The sequence below is a fragment of the Macaca nemestrina genome, chromosome 20 (assembly GCF_043159975.1).
Source record: "Macaca nemestrina isolate mMacNem1 chromosome 20, mMacNem.hap1, whole genome shotgun sequence".
Classification (NCBI taxonomy): domain Eukaryota; kingdom Metazoa; phylum Chordata; class Mammalia; order Primates; family Cercopithecidae; genus Macaca; species Macaca nemestrina.
In genome coordinates, this window is record NC_092144.1 from 3,503,660 (window position 1) to 3,523,559 (window position 19,900).

The 19,900-nt window shown below is 57.4% G+C and overlaps 1 protein-coding gene across 3 annotated transcripts; it reads right to left on the reverse strand.

The window, feature by feature from the left end:
• Positions 1–17: 17 nt before the first annotated feature.
• Positions 18–19,005, reverse strand: LOC139360513 (death associated protein kinase 3). Of its 3 annotated transcripts, XM_071087928.1 has the most exons (10): positions 18,475–19,005; positions 17,689–17,852; positions 17,149–17,304; positions 5,026–5,386; positions 4,654–4,783; positions 4,285–4,333; positions 4,033–4,059; positions 2,570–2,722; positions 1,607–1,652; positions 18–1,187 (listed from the first exon to the last, which is right to left on the reverse strand). In XM_071087928.1, exons 3-10 carry the CDS (start codon positions 17,208–17,210, stop codon positions 651–653), a joined length of 1,365 nt encoding a protein of 454 aa, XP_070944029.1. In that variant the 5' UTR covers positions 17,211–17,304; positions 17,689–17,852; positions 18,475–19,005; the 3' UTR covers positions 18–650. The 3 variants fall into 3 exon arrangements, with proteins under 3 accessions (XP_070944029.1, XP_070944028.1, XP_070944030.1); XM_071087927.1 differs by lacking the exon at positions 17,689–17,852; XM_071087929.1 differs by lacking the exon at positions 17,689–17,852 and having other exon boundaries at positions 18,374–18,552.
• Between the last annotated feature and the right edge of the window lie 895 nt (positions 19,006–19,900).

Sequence of the window (19,900 nt, forward strand, 5' to 3'; positions counted from 1 at the left end):
GCACACAACACGCTGCGTATCTGGAAGCCGGTGTTTTATTTATCTTGGCTGCACAGGGCCGCTCTTGTCTAGGCCTGCACACGCGCCAGGATGGGGCTCGCGGAGGAGTCCGCAGCAGAAGACCCCACATCCAGGGAACCGACCTCGGCAAGGAGGGCACATGGTAGAAGACCCCACCAAGCCCGGCGCCACCCAGAAGTGTGGGGACTGCCTGTCCGCCGTCCACCCCACCCTCCCTGTCCCACGACCTCCTCCTGGGCCAGTGGCAGCAGCGGGCAGCACCCCGCCGAACTGCCCGCAAACCCTCCCCCAGGCCTGGGCCTGGGCCAGGGCTGCATTCGGACGGCCGCTGTGCCTCGGTAGCCAGTCCCATCCCGGGTCCCAACCCTCACAGCGCCAGAGGCCACGCTGCCTGGAGGGTCCCAGCGTCATTGATGATGCAGGAGCGAAGGTGAAGGCCGGCTTGGAGGCTGTGCAGAGAAGCAGCCCCGTCCCACACCCACCCTTGCCCTCCAGCTCTTCCCACTCCGCCTCCAGCCTGGGGGCGGTGTACAAGGGCTGGAACGGGACGGGAGGAGCAGCGTCCAAGTAAGCGCCCCCACCGAAGGCCGAGCTCCAGCTGTCCTGGGGCCTGGCCCATCCCAGTAGGCCTAGCGCAGCCCGCACTCCACGCCCTGCAGCTTCTCCTGCTCCAGGGCGCGCACCAGGTCCTGTACGAAGCGCATCTCGGAGGCCACCTGCTTGGCCAGCGCCTCGTAGCGGTTCTCCAGGCGGCTGAAGCGGCGCTTGAGGCCGCTGGTCCCCAGCAGCGCGCCCTTGGCCTCCTCCTGCGCCTGCCGCTTGAGTGCCTCGGTCTTGAGCAGCTCCTGCCGCAGCCGCCGCAGGTCCTGGCCCAGGCTGTCGCTCTCCTCGCGGTACCAGGCCTCCTTCTCCTCGTAGATGGCGGCCAGCGCCTCCACGTCCTCATGGCAGAGCCGCCGGCTTCGCTCCAGCTCACGCAGGCCCTCCTCGGCCGCCGCCACCTCCTCCAGCACCTTGGAGAAGCGCTCGAAGTTGGCGTAGCTGTTGTTGGGCGGCATGCTGGAGTGCGACTTGATGGTGTACTCCTTCAGACGCGTGGTCTTCAGGCGCCGCCGTTCGGGCTTGCGGCCGCTGTCCTCGCCACGCACGTTCCGCCGCCGGATGGCCTAGGAGGGAGGGAGGCCTGAGGGGGTCCCCGCGACGCCACCCAGCCCTGCCAGCCCCCGCCTGCCAGTGTGAACTGAGGTTCAGGGGCTCATCCGGCAGCCGAGTCAACGCCTCATGACAGAGACTGCCCGGCCCAATGCAAAGCCAAAAGTGCTCCCTCGAGAAAAACGTTGCAGCCCTGGCCCTGGGAGTCTCAGCCCTGCTGGACACACACCAGCCGAGGACGCCACCAGGTCTGTCGGGTGCCACATGTCCCACGCCCAGGACCCGACCCCCACCACCCAGGCCCACTCCTCTGGGGACCCTTCCCAGCCACTGGGGTTTGTCACATCCACAAGCCTTAAATGCTGAAGGCCATCCGGACCCCAGTGAGAAGGCCAAGGCGGGAAGCCCAGGGAACTCCCCCCGCTCCACTTACCTTAATCCAGGAATGTTCCAGGCTCTGGGCAATGGTCATTCTCTGCCTGGAAGACCCCTGCCCTGGTTAGTTACACCTGCACCATCTGTCCCGTCCTCCCGCGGATGACTGACTCCCAGGACCCCCAGAAGCCCTAAAGTCCCCCCCAGCCTCTGCTCAGCCAACCACAGGAGCTGAACAAGAGGACTTCCGGGAGCGCAGGGTTATCTGGGGGATGGTGGAGAGAGCCGAGACTTCAGGCTGGAGTAGCAAACCCAGGTGCCCGAGAGAGAGGCTGGGTGGCCGGGGAGGCCCAGGGAGGTCTGGGGGTCTGGGGAGGCCTGGGGACACCCAGGGAGGCCCGGGGAGGTCAGGGGAGGCCCAGGAAGGCCCTATGAGTGAGGGCTCAGCACTGCCAGAATTCTAAGTGTTTACAGGAAAACAAGTCACCTGGAATTTTACATGGAACCTTATTTTACACACTGGCAACTAAAAGTTTGTTAAATACACGGCAAGCAGCCAGACACAGTGTGTCACGCCTGCAATTCCAGAACTTTGGGAGGCCAAGGCGGGCAAATCACTGGAGGTCAGGAGCTCAAGACCAGCCTGGGCAACACGGTGAAGCCCCGTCTCTACTAAAAATACAACAATTAGCCAGGTGTGGTGGCGGGCACCTGTAATTCCAGCTACTCAGGAGGCTGACATGGGAGAATATCCTGAACCCGGGAGGCGGAGGCTGCAGTGAGCTGAGATCGCACCACTGCACTCCAGCCTAGGTGACAGAGCGAGACTCCGTCTCAAGGAAAAACCATGGCAATGGCCAACCTGCGCCATCAGTTTCCTCTCTCCAGCCCAAGAGGGAAGCCATGTCTGATCCCCAGCCGCAGGGAGGTGGCGCTGGGAGGAGAGTCCCCTGCAGCCTCCATGGGTGGAGTGGGCCCATGTCCCATGTCCCACCCCGTGCCCTCTGCTGGCCCCTCGTACTTGGGATCTTTGACGAGCAGCCGGCGAATGAAGTCCTTGGCCAGCTCACTGGTGTTGCTGAAGTACTCCTCGTCGAAGTCATAGTTCACGGCTGAGATGTTGGTGAGCGTCTCCTGCTTGGTCTCGCCCAGGAACGGGGATGCACCGCTCAGGCTGTGAGACGGGCACGGGGTTCAGTGGGGTCTTGGGGTCCCACCACAACCGTGCCACCTCCCCGGCTGCCCCCAACTCCGTTCTGCCCACGACAGGCAGAGCACAGACGACAGGCTGACAGCAGGGGCCTGGGCCACTCACATTCCTGAGCCCCTAGAATCTTCCCGCAACGATCCCAGCCACCACCCAATAGGCATTCAAAATCCACCCCCACACCCTGACACTGACAGCAGCAGCAATGAACGGGCAGGGTCTCCTTGGAGATTCGAAGTATCTGTGCAGATGCAGGACCCGAAAGACCCCAGTCCTCAGGAACGCCGAGGGGAGGAGGGTAACTGCAGGGGGGAGCCCAAGCCGACAACACCTTAGCCAAGAGATCAAGGTCAACAGCCCGGCAGCAAGAGGGCCCGACGGCGTCTGCCTCCCAGCCTGATGCTGGGCAACAAGAGTAAAACTCCGTCTCAAAAAAAAAAAAGAAAAAAAAAAAAAATTAGCCAGCCGGGCATGGTGGCTCACACCTGTGATCCCAGCACTTTGGGAGGCGGAGGCGGGCAGATCACCTGAGGTCAGGAGTTCAAAACCAGCCTTGACCAACATGGTGAAACCCCGTCTCTACTAAAAATACAAAAATTAGCTGGGTGTGGTGATGGGCGCCTGTAATCCCAGCTACTCGAGACTGAGGCAGGAGAATCACTTGAACCCGGGAGATGGGGGTTGCAGTCCACAGCCGAGATCGCACCACTGCCCTCCAGCCTAGGCAACAAGAGTGAAACTCCGTTAAAATAAATAAATAAATAAAAGCCAAGCATGGTGGTGTGCACATGTAGTCCCAGGTACTCGGGAGGCTGAGGTGGGAGGACTGCTTAAGCCTGGGAGGTGCAGGCTGCAGTGAGCTAGGACAGCACTCCAGCCTGGGCAACAGCTAAGACCCCGTCTCAACAAATAAAAATAATAAGCAACGGCAGGCCCATGTGTGGCCCAGGGAGGAGTCAAAACCCAGCCTGGGGCCAGGTCCCTTCCTTGCACTTTGAGGAGGCTGGGCTCCCTAGCAGCAGCAGGGACAGGAGCATACACACCCCCGAACCCGGGGCCTGCTCAAGTGCTCTGTGAGCATCCTGCCTTCAGAACTCTTCAGAAGCCTCTGGAACAGCAGCCACAGAGAATCACTCATCCGTTCACCCGGTATACCCTGAGCACCCGTGATGGGTCACAGCCAGGCTAGGGAACCCCAGCATCCGCATGAAACACACGGAGCCCGGGACCCGTGCCAGCTGTGCTGCACAGCTGAGGGGCCCCCACCAGGTACTCACAGGATGTAGGTGATGACGCCGATGCTCCTGGGGACAGACAAGAGGAAGAGGTCAGTGCGGTGTGGGGCCGCCTCCCCTCCCAGTGCAGGGCCCCGCCCGCCCTCCTAGGACGAGGGCGTCCAGAGCCCCTGTTCTAGGGCAATGGTCCCCCCATACTCGAGCAGCAGCAAGGCCCCGCTTCATCCCCAGCTGCAGCGCTGGCCTGCGCTCCAGGACAGCAGGGAGGCCCGGGGGAGGGGGCGGCACACTCACCACATGTCCGCCTCCAGGCCCAGCGGCTCATAGTTCACAATCTCTGGGGCTGCAGAACAGGGAGATGTGGATCAGGCACTGGGGACACACGGGCCAAGGAAGAGGCTCACGACACAGGCACGGGGTCAAGGCTCAGCACATCACGGCCCTTGGGGCAGGAATGCGGCAGAGCTGGCCCTCAGGGCCTGACGGTAGGACAGCTGGGCTGCACCAAACGGAGGCCCTGACCTCCCGCAATGCCGGGCCCAAGAGGGGCAGCCTCAGGGCTATGGAAGCGGCAGCTGGCGCCGGGCATGACCCACCCCATGCCCAGCGGGCAGCCCCAGACCACCCTCCCCAGGCTGGGCTGCCCACTGGGCAGGGCCTCACCCACAAACTCTGGGGTGCCGAAGATGTTCTTGAACTCATTCCCCGCCTCGATTTTGTGCGCGATGCCGAAGTCGATGAGCTTGATGCGTGGGCTGGGCACGTTCTTGTCCAGCAGCATGATGTTTTCCGGCTGGGGCGGGACGGGGCTCAGCGGGAAAGCACGGGCCTCCCCCAACCTCACCCCGACGCGCCCCCTAACCTCACCCCCATGCAGGCCCCACTCTCACCCCCACGCTCCCCCCAACCTGACCCCCACACACCCCCCACTCTCACCCCCACGCTCCCAAGCTCCCCCCACCCTCACCCCCACAAGCAAGAGGTGCTCTCCAGGCTCTTCCCCGCCCCCACACTGGCCGGCCCCACGGGGCTCACCTTCAGGTCAAAGTGTGCAATGCGCTTGGAGTGCAGGTAGTGGACGCCGTCCAGGATCTGCTTGAGGAACTGAGTGGCCTCGTCCTCCGTGAGCGACTCCTTCTCCGCCAGGAAGTCGAAGAGCTCCCCGCCAGAGACCAGCTCCAGGATGAGGACCACGTCCGTCTTGTTCTCGAAGATGTCGTGCAGGGTGATGATGTTGGGGTGCCGGATCTCCCGCAGGATGTTCACCTCCCGCTCGATCTCCTCCCGGCTCACCCCGCGCCGGCTGGATGACAGGCGGCGCTTCTTGATGAACTTGGCCGCGTACTCCTTGCCCGTTCCCTTCTGCCGGCACTTCCGCACGATCGCAAACTGGCCGCTGGAGGAAGGGGAGTGAGTGAGTGGGGGTGGCTGGCTCCCCGCCACCTCCACCTGCTCCTCTGGGCGCAGCCCTGCACCAGGCACATCAAAAGACATGAGCCAGCCGCTGCAGGGGAGCAGACTCCACGCCTTCTCAAAGAGCAATTCCCCAGAGTCCCGCACCATCAGACGCAGCGTTCCCACCCATCCCAGGGCTATGCCCAGCAGGTGTGCGGAGGCGAGTGCAGAGCCAGCACTCACCATATGGCACCAGCATATTATTGAAAAGTGAAAGAACGAAGAGTTCAATGCATATCAAGAGGGAACTGAGGGGGGACCAGTCACGGTGGCTCAGGCCTGTCGTCCCAGCACTTTGGGAGTTCCAGGCAGGCCGATGACTTGAGCTCAGGAGTTCAAGACCAGCCTGGCCAACATGGTGAAACCCCGCCTCTACCAAAAATACAAAAAATTAGCTGGGCTTGGTGGCGGGCACCTGTAATCCCAGCTACTCAGAAGGCTGAGGCAGGAGAATCGCTTGAACCCGGGAGGCAGAGGTTGCAGTGAGCTGAGATGGCGCCACTGCACTCCAGCCTGGGCAACACAGCAAGACCCTGTCTCAAAAAAAAATAAAAGTGAATTTAAAAAATAAAGAGAGAACTGAGCCAGGTGCAGTGGCTCACACCCGTAATTCTATCACTCTGGGAGGCTGACGAGGGAGGATAGCTTGAGCCTAGGAGTTTGAGACCAGCCTGGGCAACACAGTGAGACCCCATCTCTACAAAAAAGAAATACTAAAAAATAAGCAAAGGCCAGGCGCAGTGGCTCAAGCCTGTAATCCCAGCACTTTGGGAGGCTGAGACGGGCGGATCACGAGGTCAGGAGATTGAGACCATCCTGGCTAACACGGTGAAACCCCGTCTCTACTGAAAAAAAAACACAGAAAACTAGCCGGGCGAGGTGGCGGCGCCTGTAGTCCCAGCTACTCGGGAGGCTGAGGCCGGAGAATGGCGTAAACCCGGGAGGCGGAGCTTGCAGTGAGCTGAGATCTGGCCACTGCACTCCAGCCTGGGCGACAGAGCGAGACTCCATGTCAAAAAAATAAATAAATAAATAAAAATAATAAAAATAAATTTAAAAAAATAAGCAAGGTGACCAGGCACAGTGGCTCATGCTTGTAATCCCAACACTTTGGGAGGTCAAGGCGGGCGGATCACTTGAGGACAGGAGTTCAAGACCAGCCTGGCCAACATGGTGAAACCCTGTCTCTACTATAAAAATACAAAATTAGCCAGGCATGGTGGTGGGCGCCTGTAGTCCCAGTGACTTGGGAAGCTGAGATAGGAGAATTGCCTGAACCCAGGAGGCGGAGGTTACAGTGAGCTGAGATCATGCCATCGCATTCCAGACTAGGCAACAGAGCGAGACTCTGTCTCAAAAAAACAAACAAAGAGCAAGGTGTGTGGTGCACCTGCAGTCCCAGCTGCTCGGCAGGCTGAGACAGAAGCACTTGAGCCCAGGAATTCAAGGCTGTAGTGAGCTGTGATCGCACCACCACCCTTCAGCTTGGGCGATGGAGTGAGACTTTGTCTCTAATAAAAAAAAAAAAAAAAAAAAAAAAAAGAGAGGCACTCATTTCCAGACAAATAACTGAAAAGAAATCAACGGGAACTGGGAGAGATTTGGATTAATCCAGGGGAATTTTACTCCGTCACAAGAAAGAACAGGCCAGCTCTTTACGTGTGGACAAGAAGAGACCTTCGCGACGCCACCCACTCCGTGAGGCGGAGAACACGGTGTTTTTCGTCAGAAAGGTCCCGAGGCTACGCAGCAGCCTGTCCGCAGCAGCCCCCAGGAGGGGGTTGAGGGCGCGTGCACAGAGGGAGCGTTTGCTTTTTATTTGTTGCAGTTCCATCCTGACCAAACTAGTCACCGCAGAATTCATTTGACCATTTTCGTAAATCTATGCCACTGACCTCGAAAGCGCTCCCTACTCAGCGTACAGAGGGAAAGAAACACGCATGTGCACGAGACAAGAGACCAGAGTGAGGATGTGGGGCCGGAGCCGCACGCGCCCGGGTGGAGCTGTGGAAACAGCCTGGCCCCTTGGAAGCTTCAACACGGAGTTTCCACGTAACCCACAAGTCCACTCCCGGGATCTCCACAAGAAACGCACACACACGTCCACGCGGTAACTTCCACAGGGACGCTCACAGCAGCACCGCCACAGCAGCCGCGGGTGGAGACAGCTCAAACGCCCGTCAGCGGAAGCATGGTCAACACAGGGTGGCCCATCCACACACCGGAGCCCGAGCCAGCCACGAACAGGAACAAGCCCCACGACGGGCCACAGCATGGAGGAACCTTGAGGACATCACGCCAGACACAAAAGGCCTAAGCCCTGCTCCAGGCGCTGGAGTCGCTGCCATGGGCTGGGCGTGGGCCTGTCCTTCCGGGCCTCACGTCCCAGCAGCATGGAGGGCCACAGATAAACAATGTGTGCTCACTGCACCTCCAGGAGACCCAGGTCAGGGTGTGCTGGTAACAACTCCCATGGCGGGCCACCAGGGACATGCTCTGCACGCCGGGGGTCAGAGGCAGGGACATTTGAGATGGGCAAGGGGAGGTGCCCAATTATTACTGATCATGGGGGAGACTAAACATAACAGCCCCTTCAAAGACATCATCCACGTGCTAACCCCTGGGACCTGCCAAGATGGCGTCTTAACAGCAGAAGGGGCTCGGCAGATGGGATGAGGTTAAGGATCTGGAGATGGGAGAGCATCCTGGGTAATCCGGCGCCCAGTGTCCTCGTAGCATCCTCGTGAGATGAGAGTCAGAGAGAGACTGGAAGAGGCTGCGCTGTGGCTGTGAAGGGGAAGGAAGGAGTCCCCGAGAGCCAAGCAGGTGCCTCCAGACTCTGGGAAAGGTGGGAACCGAATTCCCCCCTGGAGCCTCCAGGAGGGCCCAGCCCTGTGGGTCCACGGTAGACTCAGAACCCCCGAGGGAAGCCATGGTCATCCAGGGCACTCACTTGTGGGGTTTGTTACAGCGGCTGCAGGAGCCTCACGCTGACAGCCAAGGGCAGAGGTGGGAGGAAAGCGAGGCAGTCCTCATCAGACTCGGCCCACCCGGCCCAGGCTGCGTGCAACACGATGTCCCCTGCATACATTCTGCTCCCTCAGACTCGGCCCACCCGGCCCAGGCCGCCTGCAACACAACATCCCCTGCATACATTCTTTTTTTTTTTTTTTTTTTTTTTGAGACGGAGTCTCGCTCTGTCGCCCAGGCTGGAGTGCAGTGGCTGGATCTCAGCTCACTGCAAGCTCCGCTTCCCGGGTTTACGCCATTCTCCTGCCTCAGCCTCCCGAGTAGCTGGGACTACAGGCGCCCGCCACCTCGCCCGGCTAGTTTTTTGTATTTTTAGTAGAGACGGGGTTTCACCATGTTAGCCAGGATGGTCTCGATCTCCTGACCTTGTGATCCGCCCATCTTGGCCTCCCAAAGTGCTGGGATTACAGGCTTGAGCCACCGCGCCCAGCCCCCTGCATACATTCTGCTCCCACCCTGGCGCCGTCCTTGCTGTAGCACTCCCTGCACCTGGAGCTCCTTCCTCCTTCCCCTCTGCCTGCACCCACCAGGCTGATGGTAATACTTCCACCTCCTATCGCAGGAGGACTCCCACAGCCACAGCATCCAAATCCAGTGGTACCCGCGTGCCAGGAACTCGGAATATCTGGATGTGTTGCCTCTTTATTTATTTATTTATTCATTTATTTATTTTTGAGACAGAGTCTCACTCTGTCACCCAGGCTGGGGTGCAGTGGTGCGATCTCGGCTCACTGCAACCTCTGCCTCCTGAGTTCAAGTGATTCTCCTGCCTCAGCCTCTCAAGTAGCTGGGATTACAGGCGCGCACCACTACGCCCGGCTAATTTTTATATTTTTAGTGCAGATGGGGTTTCACCAGGTTGCCCAGGCTGGTCTCAAACTCCTGACCTCAAGTGATCTGCCTGCCTTGACCTCCGAAAGTGCTGGGATTACAGGCATAAGCCACCACGCCTGGCCGGGTTGCCTCCTTTTTAAACACGCAGATTTTATCCCTCTAGTGTTATTCCAACCTGAACTAAAAAATAAAGAGGAGGCTGGGTGCAGAGGCTTATGCCTGTAATCCAAACACTTTGGAAGGCTGAGATGGGAGGATCACTTGAGGTCAGGAGTTCGAGTCCAGACTGGGTGTAACACAGTGAGACCCTATCTCTACAAAACATAATTAGCACACACACACAGGCGCAAAAGAAGCGTGTCCATGCTCCTTCACCCCCAGTGAGTCGGGTCAGCAGTAGCCTGTGGTCCAAAGGTGAGCGGACGTGGCTCTGCTTTGCTCCCAGCCCTGTTAACAGTGGTGATTTCCAGCAGCTAGTCCAAAGTCAATCAACAATAAAAGTCAGGAGACACGAAGTACTGCTCAGAACGGAATCCCAGCTCACTCATGCCTCTGAACCTGAGGGCTTATCACAGTCACCCACGTAAGAGCCCCAGGCTGAGAATATGGGGGAGGCCAGCCTCTGGGCCACCAGGTCCACACTTCCTCCCCACCCCCGGCTGATCCAGTCTACGCTTCCTCCCCCACTACAGGGCGGATCCGGTCCACACTGCCTCCCCACCCACGGCAGATCCAGTCTACACTGCCTCCCCGACTGCAGGGCAGATCCGGTCCACACTGCCCCCCAACCCTGGGTGGATCCAGTTCACACTGTCTCCCCGACTGTAAGGCGGATCCGGTCCACACTGCCTCCCCACCCAGGGCTGATCTGGTCCATGCTTCCTCCCCACTGCGGGAAGGATCCAGTCCACGCTTCCTCCCTACCCAGGGCTGATCCAGTCCACGCTTCCTCCCCACCCAGGGCTGATCTGGTCCACGCTTCCTCCCCACCCAGGGCGATCCAGTCCACGCTTCCTCCCCACTGCAGGGAGGATCCAGTCCATGCTTCCTCCCTACCCAGGACGGATCCAGTCCACGCTTCCTCCCCCCGCAGGGCTGATCCAGTCCACGCTTCCTCCCCACTGCAGGGCAGAGCCGGTCCATGCTTCCTCCCCACCCGGGGCTGATCCGGTCCACGCTTCCTCCCCCACTGCAGGGCTGATCCGGTCCACGCTTCCTCCCCACCCGGGGCTGATCCAGTCCACGCTTCCTCCCCCACTGCAGGGCTGATCCGGTCCACGCTTCCTCCCCACCCACGGCTGATCCGGTCCACGCTTCCTCCCCACCCGGGGCTGATCCGGTCCACGCTTCCTCCCCCACTGCAGGGCTGATCCGGTCCACGCTTCCTTCCCAGCCAGGGCTGATCCGGTCCACGCTTCCTCCCCACCCGGGGCTGATCCGGTCCACGCTTCCTCCCCCACTGCAGGGCTGATCCGGTCCACGCTTCCTCCCCCACTGCAGGGCTGATCCGGTCCACGCTTCCTCCCCACCCGGGGCTGATCCGGTCCACGCTTCCCCCCCAACCCAGGGCTGATCTGGTCCACGCTTCCTCCCCACCCGGGGCTGATCACTGGAGGGTCTGAGTTCCAGGCTGTCTTGGTGTCATTTCCATCCATCTCCGAGTTAACCCTACAAAGCAAGGGCCAGACCCATCCTTTTTTTTTGTTTTTTTGAGACAGGGTCTGGTTCTGTTGCTCAGACTGGAGTGCAGTAGTTCATTCATGGCTCACTGCAGCCTCGACCTCCTGGGCTCGGGCAATCCTCCTGCCTCGGCCTCTCAAGCAGCTTGGACTACAGGCACACACCACCACACCCAGTTCTTTTTTTCTTTTTGTAAAGATGAGGTCTCACTCTATTGCCCACGCTGGTCTCTAACTCCTGGGCTCAAGCGATCCCTCCCAAGTAGGTGGGACTACAGGCACATGCTGCCACACCTAATTTATGCATTCTATTTTTTGTAGAGACAAGATCTTGCTGTATTGCCCAGGCTGGTTTGGAACTCCTGACCTCAGGAGATCCTCCCACTCCACCCCCACAAAATGTTGGCATTACAGGTGGAGCCACTGCACCTGGCCACTATTCGCATTTTAAAGAAACTGAGGCTGAGAAAAGGAAAGCAACTAGCCCGAGGACATGCAGTCAGCCAGCGGCGGGAGGATTCAAACCTTCAAAACAGGTGCTGCAGGCTCCAGAGCCCAGGTGCTCTCACAGGAAGCGGGCACCTGGGGCTGGGCACCGGGCTTCTGCCTGCCCAGCTCCCAGCTCCACCCGGTCTCCTAATAGACCCAGCTGTCCCAGGGCAGCCTTTACTGCTCACTCCCAGTCCGTGGGACTCAGTGGTCCAGGAAAGGGGTGGAAGGGGACATGACTGGACCTGGGCAAACAGAAAACCACACCCCCCAGCCCAAAGAGACCGATCCAGTCCACACGGCTCGGAACGCCTGCCTGGAAGAGAGCCTCTCTCTCTCCCTCTGCTGGGCTGGGATTCGGGCTCGCGGCAGGGGCCACCATGTAGAATGCTGCCTAAGAACAGATCAGGCCAGGAGAGGGGAGCCACCAGGCACTGCGGGTGGCACGTAAGCCCTGTCACTCACTCTGCCAGGGCGCCTCCTCCACGCTGGAGTGGACCTCGGCCCGGGGGACACAGGGCACCGCACACACCAGCACCCAGCCACACCTGCGGCCGCCGCACACCTGGACTCCCCGGTTCCGTAAACCACGCCTTTCCCTGTTTTGCTATTGCCAACGGGATTTCAGGTTCTGCCACTGAGTCCTGCTACAGCAACACCAGACCACAGCCGCCCACCTCCAACAGCTCCCGGTCTCGCTGGCCACAGACGGACTTGCTCCATAGAGGCAAGGCCACCAGCATGCTCTCAGTTCCTCTACAGGTGGAACTCTACAGGTGCTTGATCTCCCCAACCAGGAAAGAAATTCCGAGAGCCGAGCCCACCTGCTTCGCTTCTCTGTAACTTCCCTGGCCCCCAGCACAGGTGGGGGACACAGCAAGCCCTCCTCAATGATGGTCTCAGGTATCACTCCCAAACCACTTCTTTTCTTTTTTTTTTTGAGACGGAGTCTCGCTCTGTCGCCCGGGCTGGAGTGCAGTGGCCGGATCTCAGCTCACTGCAAGCTCCGCCTCCCGGGTTTACGCCATTCTCCTGCCTCAGCCTCCCGAATAGCTGGGACTACAGGCGCCCGCCACCTCGCCCGGCTAGTTTTTTGTATTTTTTTTAGTAGAGACGGGGTTTCACCGTGTTAGCCAGCATGGTCTCGATCTCCTGACCTCGTGATCCGCCCGCCTCGGCCTCCCAGAGTGCTGGGATTACAGGCTTGAGCCACCGCGCCCGGCCCCAAACCACTTCTTAAGTGCCTGCCACAACCCAGACACAGCCCAAGCGTGGCCTACACGCTGACGATTTCTACTGATAGGGTTTGTGATGTTTAAAAATGTGGGCTGGGAAGCCGGGCACGGTGGCTCACGCCTGAAATCCCAGTACTTTGGGAGGCAAAAGCGGGCAGATCACGAGGTCAGGAGTTTGAGACCAGCCTGTCCAACATAGTGAAAGCCCTTTCTCTACTAAAAATACAAAAAAATTAGCCGGGCGTGCTGGAGGGTGTCTATAATCCCAGCTACTCGGGAGGCTGAGGCAAGGAGAATCGCTTGAACCAAGGAGATGGAGACTGCAGTGAGCTGAGATCGCGCCATTGCACTCCAGCCCGGGCGACACTGCAAGACTCCGTCTCAAAAAATAAATAAATAAAAAATAGTGTGGGCTGGGGCCAGGCACAGTGGCTCATGCCTGTAATCCCAGCACTTTGGGAGGCAGAGGCGGGCAGATCATTTGAGGTCAGGAGTTCGCGACCAGCCTGGTCAACATGGCAAAACCCCATCTCTACCAAAAATACAAAAATTGACCAGGCATGGTGGCAGGCGCCTATAATTCCAGCTGCTTGGAAGGCTGAAGCAGGAGAATTGCTTGAACCTGGGAAGCGGAGGTTGCAGTGAGCCAAGATCGAGTCACTGCATTCCAGCCTGGGCAACAGAGCCAGATTCCGACTCAATTTAAAAAAAAAAAAATGTGGGCTAGGCACAGTAGCTCACACCTGTAATCCCAGCACTTTGGGAGGCCAAGGTGGGTGGATCAAACTCCCGAGGTCAGGAATTTGAGACAAGCCTGGCCAACATGGTGAAACCCCCTCTGCACAAAAAATACAAAAAAATTACCCAGGCGTGGCATGGTGGCGGGAGCCTGTAGTCCCGGCTACAGCTACTTAGGGGGCTGAGGTAGGAGAATTGCTTGAACCCGTGAGGTCGAGGCTGCAGTAAGCAGAGATCTCACCACTATACTCCAGCCTCGGTGACAAAGTGAGACCCTGTCTCAAAAAAAAAAAAAAAAATTAAAATTCCAAACCATTCCTAGCTTGCAGACCATATAAAATCAAGCATCAGGCCGGGCGCAGTGGCTCAAGCCTATAATCCCAGCACTTTGGGAGGCCGAGACGGGCGGATCACGAGGTCAGGAGATCGAGATCATCCTGGCTAACCCGGTGAAACCCCGTCTCTACTAAAAAAAAAAAAAAATACAAAAAACTAGCCGGGTGAGGTGGCGGGCGCCTGTAGTCCCAGCTACTCTGGAGGCTGAGGCAGGAGAATGGCGTAAACCCAGGAGGCGGAGCTTGCAGTGAGCTGAGATCCAGCCACTGCACTCCAGCCTGGGCGACAGAGCGAGACTCCGTCTCAATAAATAAATAAATAAATAAATAAATAAATAAATAAAATAAAATCAAGTGTCAGGGAAAAAGAAGTGTTTGCCCCAGTTGGGTTTGGCCCACGGGCTGCAGCACGCTGACTCCCGAGTAAATGAATCAGGACAGCAGACATGAGGGTGCACAGGCAGTCCGTGCTTGCAGTTTAAAAAAATTAGGCCGGGTGTGGTGGCTCACACCTGTAATCCCAGCACTTTGGGAGGCCAAGACGGGAAGATCACTTGAGGTCAGGAGTTCAAAACCAGCCTGGCCAATATGTTGAAACCCCATCTCTAATAAAAATACAAAAAAATTGGCCAGGTGTGTTGGCAAGCGCCTGTAGTCCCAGATACTCAGGAGGTTGAGGCGTGAGAATCGCTTGAACCCGGGAAGCAGAGGTTGCAATGAGCTGAGATTGCACCATTGCACTCCAGCCTGGGCGACAGAGTGAGACTCCATCTCAAAAGAAAAAAAAAAAAAAAAATTACAGCACGTTATGCTGCATTCTGGGCCTTCATCTTGCACTTTATGTGTCTCTGAGAACGTTCCAGACCACTACCTGAAGCAGTGCCCTCAGAACGGCATACACTGGCCACCCAGAGCTGTCAAACCGTGAGGTGTGGCCAGTCCTGGGAAGAACTGTGACATGAAATACACACCAGACGTCCAAGTCTTCACAGCAAAAACAGAAGGCTAAATATTTTTATTAATTATGAATTTCTGTTCATTTGAGAGATGGGGTCAATTTATGTTACCCAGGCTAGTCTTGAAGTCCTGGGCTCAAGCGATCCTCCCGCTCTGGCCTCCCAAAGCGCTAGGATTACAGACGGAAGACACCACACCAGCCTTGCCTGATTCTTTTTAAGAGCTGCATCCTATTCCAGCCCTGATGCAGTGGTTTGGGGGGGCCATTTAAGAGGCTGTTGTTCCCAGCAGGGCACAGTGGCTCACGCCTATAATCCCAGCACTTTGGGAGGCCAAAGCAAGCAAATCACCTGAGGTCAGGAGTTAGAGACCAGCCTGGCCAACATGGTGAAACCCCGTCTCTACTAAAAATACAAAATTTAGCCGGGGGTGGTGGCAGGCGCCTATAATGCCAGCTACTCAGGAGGCTGAGGCTGGAGAATACCCGGAACCCAGGAGGCCGAGGTTGCAGTGAGCCGAGATCTTATCACTGCACTCCAGCCTAGGTGACAGAATGAAACAGTGTCAAGAAAAAAAAAAAAAAAGGCCGGGTGCGGTGGCTCACACCTGTAATCCCAACACTTTGGGAGGCTGAGGCGGGCGCATCATGAGGTCAGGAGATCAAGACCATCCTGGTTAACATGGTGAAATCCCGTCTCTACTAAAAATACAAAAAAATTAGCCGGGCATGGTGGCAGGCGCTTGTAGTCCTAGCTGCTGGGGAGGCTGAGGCAGGAAAATGGCGTGAACCCGGGAGGCAGAGCTTGCAGTGAGCCGAGATCGCGCCACTGCACGCCAGCCTGGGTGATAGAGGGAGACTCCGTCTCAAAAAAAAAAAAAAAAAAAAAAAAAAGGCTGTTGTCCTGGTAAACGTTGTTCCAGCAACTACCCCAGTCTTAAGTCATTCCATCCATGTATTTACATTTTTCCAAAGAATTAATTCCTACAGGTGAAATCAGCGGGTTAAAAGAAATAGACATAATCTGGCTCAAGCCTGTAATCCCAGCACTTTGGGAGGCCGAGGCGGGTGGATCACGAGGTCAGGAGATCGAGACTATCCTGGCTAACACGGTGAAACCCCGTCTCTACTAAAAATACAAAAAAATTAGCCGGGCGTGGTAGCGGGCGCCTGTAGTCCCAGCTACTTGGGAGGCTGAGTCGGGAGAATAGCGTGAACCCAGGGGGCGGAGCTTGCAGTGAGCCGAGATCGCGCCACTGCACTTCAGCCTGGGAGACACAGCGAGACTCCGTCTCAAAAAAAAAAAAAAAAAAAAGAAATAGACATAATCAATTTGGCTGAATTTTGCTGACTTTTGCCAAATGACCCCTAGCAGGAGGTCCTAACACAATTTCAACACTGAAGCAGGAGAAGTCACTATGGGAGGAGGGGGCGTGCTTTCTCTGCCACTAAGGGAAGAAATTCCTGAAGGAGGGACCTCAGGATCCCAAAAGGGCCGCAGCACTCTCCCCAGCCTGACACAGAGCTCAGTTATTTACATTCCCTTCTGGTGACATCATGGGGCGGCTCCAGGGAGGCTGGCCAGCAGCAAACTCACCAAATAAGGTTGGAGGCTCTACAAAAGGAGGCAGGGCCTAGTGGTGTCTGGCTGGTCTGGAGGGGGCGGGGTCTCAGGGGACCCTCCAAGCTCCAGACAGGCAGGAAATCGGCTGCCTCCCTGGAAGAGGAAACCTCTGCTTTTTCCCACAAGAATGTTAAACAATTGACAGAGGTGTGGGCGCAGCTGGGAGACACGCCCCTCCCTCCCCCTCCTTTAAATATCCAAGAGCTAGGAAAAAACTCAAGGGCCTCCCACAAAAGACGATTCACACACGAAGAATTTTTTTTTTTTTTTAAATAAATGGGGTTTTACTGTGTTGCCCAGGCCGCAGTGCGGTGGCACAATCATAGCTCACTGCAGCCTCCGACTCCTGGGCTCAAGCCATCCTCCTGTCTCAGTTTCCCTAGTAGCTGGAACTACAGGCATGAGCTACCACACCTGGCTAATTTTTTTCATTTTTATTTTTTGTAGAGATGGAGTCTTGCTATGTTGCCCAGGCAGAAGACACACCTTTTAATAACAAAAGCAGCTGGCATCTGTTGCTCTGGTGCCCCATGCCAGGCACAGTATTGGCTGCTGTAAAGACTCAATTACTTTCCTCCCCACAGGAAACTGACGATTCACAAGCAGGAATTCACAGCCAGGGCTGTCTGACTCCACCGCCCAAATTTTTTCCACCAGCACACGGTACTGACTCATTCCTTCTCAAGATACAGGATAAAGAACAGGAAGGAGAGTTGCTGTTCAGAAAACCCCACAGCGCCTCCCTCCTATCCCTGGAGCCCAGCCGTGGGGGCGGACAGCTTACCTGCCCAGCTCCTCCCCCATCTCATAATGGTCCTCCACGTCCTCCTGCCTGAACGTGGACATGGCGGCCGGTCTGCCTTCCAGCAGCTTCCACTCCAGGGAAAGTGTAGTCACCGCAGCCTGGAGATACGACCTCAGGAGTCCCCTAATGGTGACCCTGGAGGAGACAGGGAAAGAGAGAAGTGAGGAACTGAGACACCACCCTTTTCTCCTAGATTAATGGACAGACCTGCCTACCAAACACAAGCCTCCCACCTCTCCACTCTGAAGCTCCAGACTCCTCATAGAGGTGCTGTGTTTAGTGGGCTGGGTCCTGTCATGTCACCTCTTTTAAAGCCCCATAACCACTCAAAAGGTTAGTAACAGCCCCACTGGGCCACCTTCACCCCACAAAACTCTCCAGACACATAATTCTGACTTCCCTGACGCTGCCGGCGCCTTTCTTTGCCTCTCCTAGACTTCTCCCAACCTGCTCAGCCAAAATCCCCCACCATTCCTGCACGTTCCCCACGCTCCCCTCAACCTCAAATCCCAGGGCTACCTTACTCCCTGGCCAATGTCTTAACGAAGTTCTCAAGTCTACTTCTTTTTGTTGTTGTTGTTTTGAGAAGGAGTCTCGCCCCGTCGCCCAGGCTGGAGTGCAGTGGTGCAAAACTCCACGGCTCAAGCGATCGTCCCACCTCGGCCTCCCAAAGTGCTGCCATTCTGGTCAAAATTCTCAAGTTAAGTTACTACCTTAACCCCTCCCTTGTCCTTGCCCTCGGTAGGTCTCTGAAGAACCTCATCGATGGAACACCCCCGCCTACCCCTAACCATCTCTGACTCCCTCCAATTCTGAATTTTCCAGGAACTGGACGACGCCTTCCACGCTCCTGCAAGCCCACTTTGCCTCCCTCCGGCGCTGACCTCCACCGTCCTCGCAAGATTAACCTCTTCCTCCCCGCTTCATGTATCAAAGTCCCCCAACCGCAGTCTCCCCTACCCCCCAAAACGGGCCTCCAAAAAGGACACCATCTGAGTGTCCTCCACCGTCCTCCACCCCCTCTCGCCCCAAATCTCCGCACAAGCCCCTAGGCAGACCCCAATGGCTACCTTTGCAGAACCGCCCCCAAGGCCTTCCCCATCCCTAAGGCTCCGATCCAGCATCCCTGGTGCCGCCACGCCCCTCGCAGGCCCGGCCGAGCCCCTTCCCCGGCCCAGTCAACCAGATGGGTCCCCAAACCTACCAGCCCCTCAGGTTCTCTCCCTCCCTCGTCCTCCGCGGGCCCCCGGAGCGCCGCTCCGAACCCACCCAGCCCTTCAGTCTCGGCCCGAGTCCGCTCCTCACCCTCCGTCGTCCGGAGTCCACGGCCGGCGCCGCCTCGCTGGCCACCGCCGCCTCCTCCAGAAGCCCCGCGCCCCGGCGCCGCGACGCGCCTGCGTCGACGTCACCACACTCGCCAGTGCCCGCCCCCGGGAAGCAGATCCCGCCGCCTATTGGCCGGTCCTCCCGCCGCCTATTGGCCGATCCGCCCGCCGCTCGCGCCGCACCTCAACACCCCGCCCCCAGCTGCCTTTTCGGCCCCCGCACCCGGATGCAGCCTCGCCATTGGCTGAGGACTCGCCATCCCTGATTTGATTGGCTGCAGTCGACGCTGGGCCGCGGACTGAAAAAAGGCCGAATTCTGGCCCCTTGATCGCCCCGCCCGCCTCTCCTCTGACCCTGGTGCTGAAGCTAGAGAAGTGAAGCTGAAGCCCTGCATCCCGCTTCCTGCCTTCCCAGAGGACCGGATGCGCGAATGGATGGTTCACCTGTGCCTGAGCGCGCATGGCAGCTCCTGGAGTGGACCCCGGGAATGCTTTAGGCCCTATGTGGCAGTTTCCTCCTCTGAAAACTGTTACCCACATTCTAAATACTTAAAATGCAAATGAGGCCAATCCGGGGTTGTCATTCACAGGGCTCCTGTTCGTCTCAAAATAGAGGATAACAGGCCGGGCGCGGTGGCTCACGCCTGTAATCCCAGCACTTTGGGAGGCCGAGAGAGGCGGATCACGAGGTCAGGAGATTGAGACCATCCTGGCTAATACGGTGAAACCCCGTCTCTACTAAAAATACAAAAAAAAATTAGTCGGGCGTGGTGGCGGGCGCCTGTAGTCCCAGCTACTCAGGAGGCTGAGGCAGGAGAATGGCGTGAACCCGGGGGGCGGAGCTTGCAGTGAGCCGAGATCGCGCCACTGCACTCCAGCCTGGGTGACAGAGCGAGACTCCGTCTCAAAAAAAAAAAAAAAAAAAAAGAGGATAACAGCAAGCATTCTATTGAGACTTAGTATGTGCCAACTGACAACACTGGGAGGTAACTTAATTTTTTGAGACAGAGTGTCACTCTGTCACCCAGGCAAGAGTGCAGTCAGCAAGCATTCTATTGAGACTTAGTATGTGCCAACTGACAACACTGGGAGGTAACTTAATTTTTTGAGACAGAGTGTCACTCTGTCACCCAGGCAAGAGTGCAGTGGAGGTATCCGGCTCACTGCAACCTCCACCGCCAGCGTTCAAACGATTCCCGTGCCTCAGCCTCCCAAGTAGCTGGGATTACAGGTGCCCATCACCAAGCCCGGCTAGTTATCCTATTCTTAGTAGAGACAGGCTTTCACCATGTCACCCAGGCTGGTCTCTCCTGAGCTCAAGCAATCCTTGATCTCTGTGATCCGCCTGCCTCGGTCTCCCAAAATGCTGGGATTACAGGTGTGAGCCACAAGCCGGCCTTTACATT

Bases quoted from the DNA above. Each gene is read 5' to 3' on its own strand.
- LOC139360513 (XM_071087927.1), bottom strand. From the start codon at position 17,210: ATGTCCACGTTCAGGCAGGAGGACGTGGAGGACCATTATGAGATGGGG. The intron at 5,387-17,148 runs GTAAGCTGTCCG...CCCTTCCTCCAG, and splicing joins ATGGGGGAGGAGCTGGGCAG to CGGCCAGTTTGCGATCGTGC. The intron at 4,060-4,284 runs GTGAGTGTGCCG...GTCTGTCCCCAG, and splicing joins GGCCTGGAGGCGGACATGTG to GAGCATCGGCGTCATCACCT.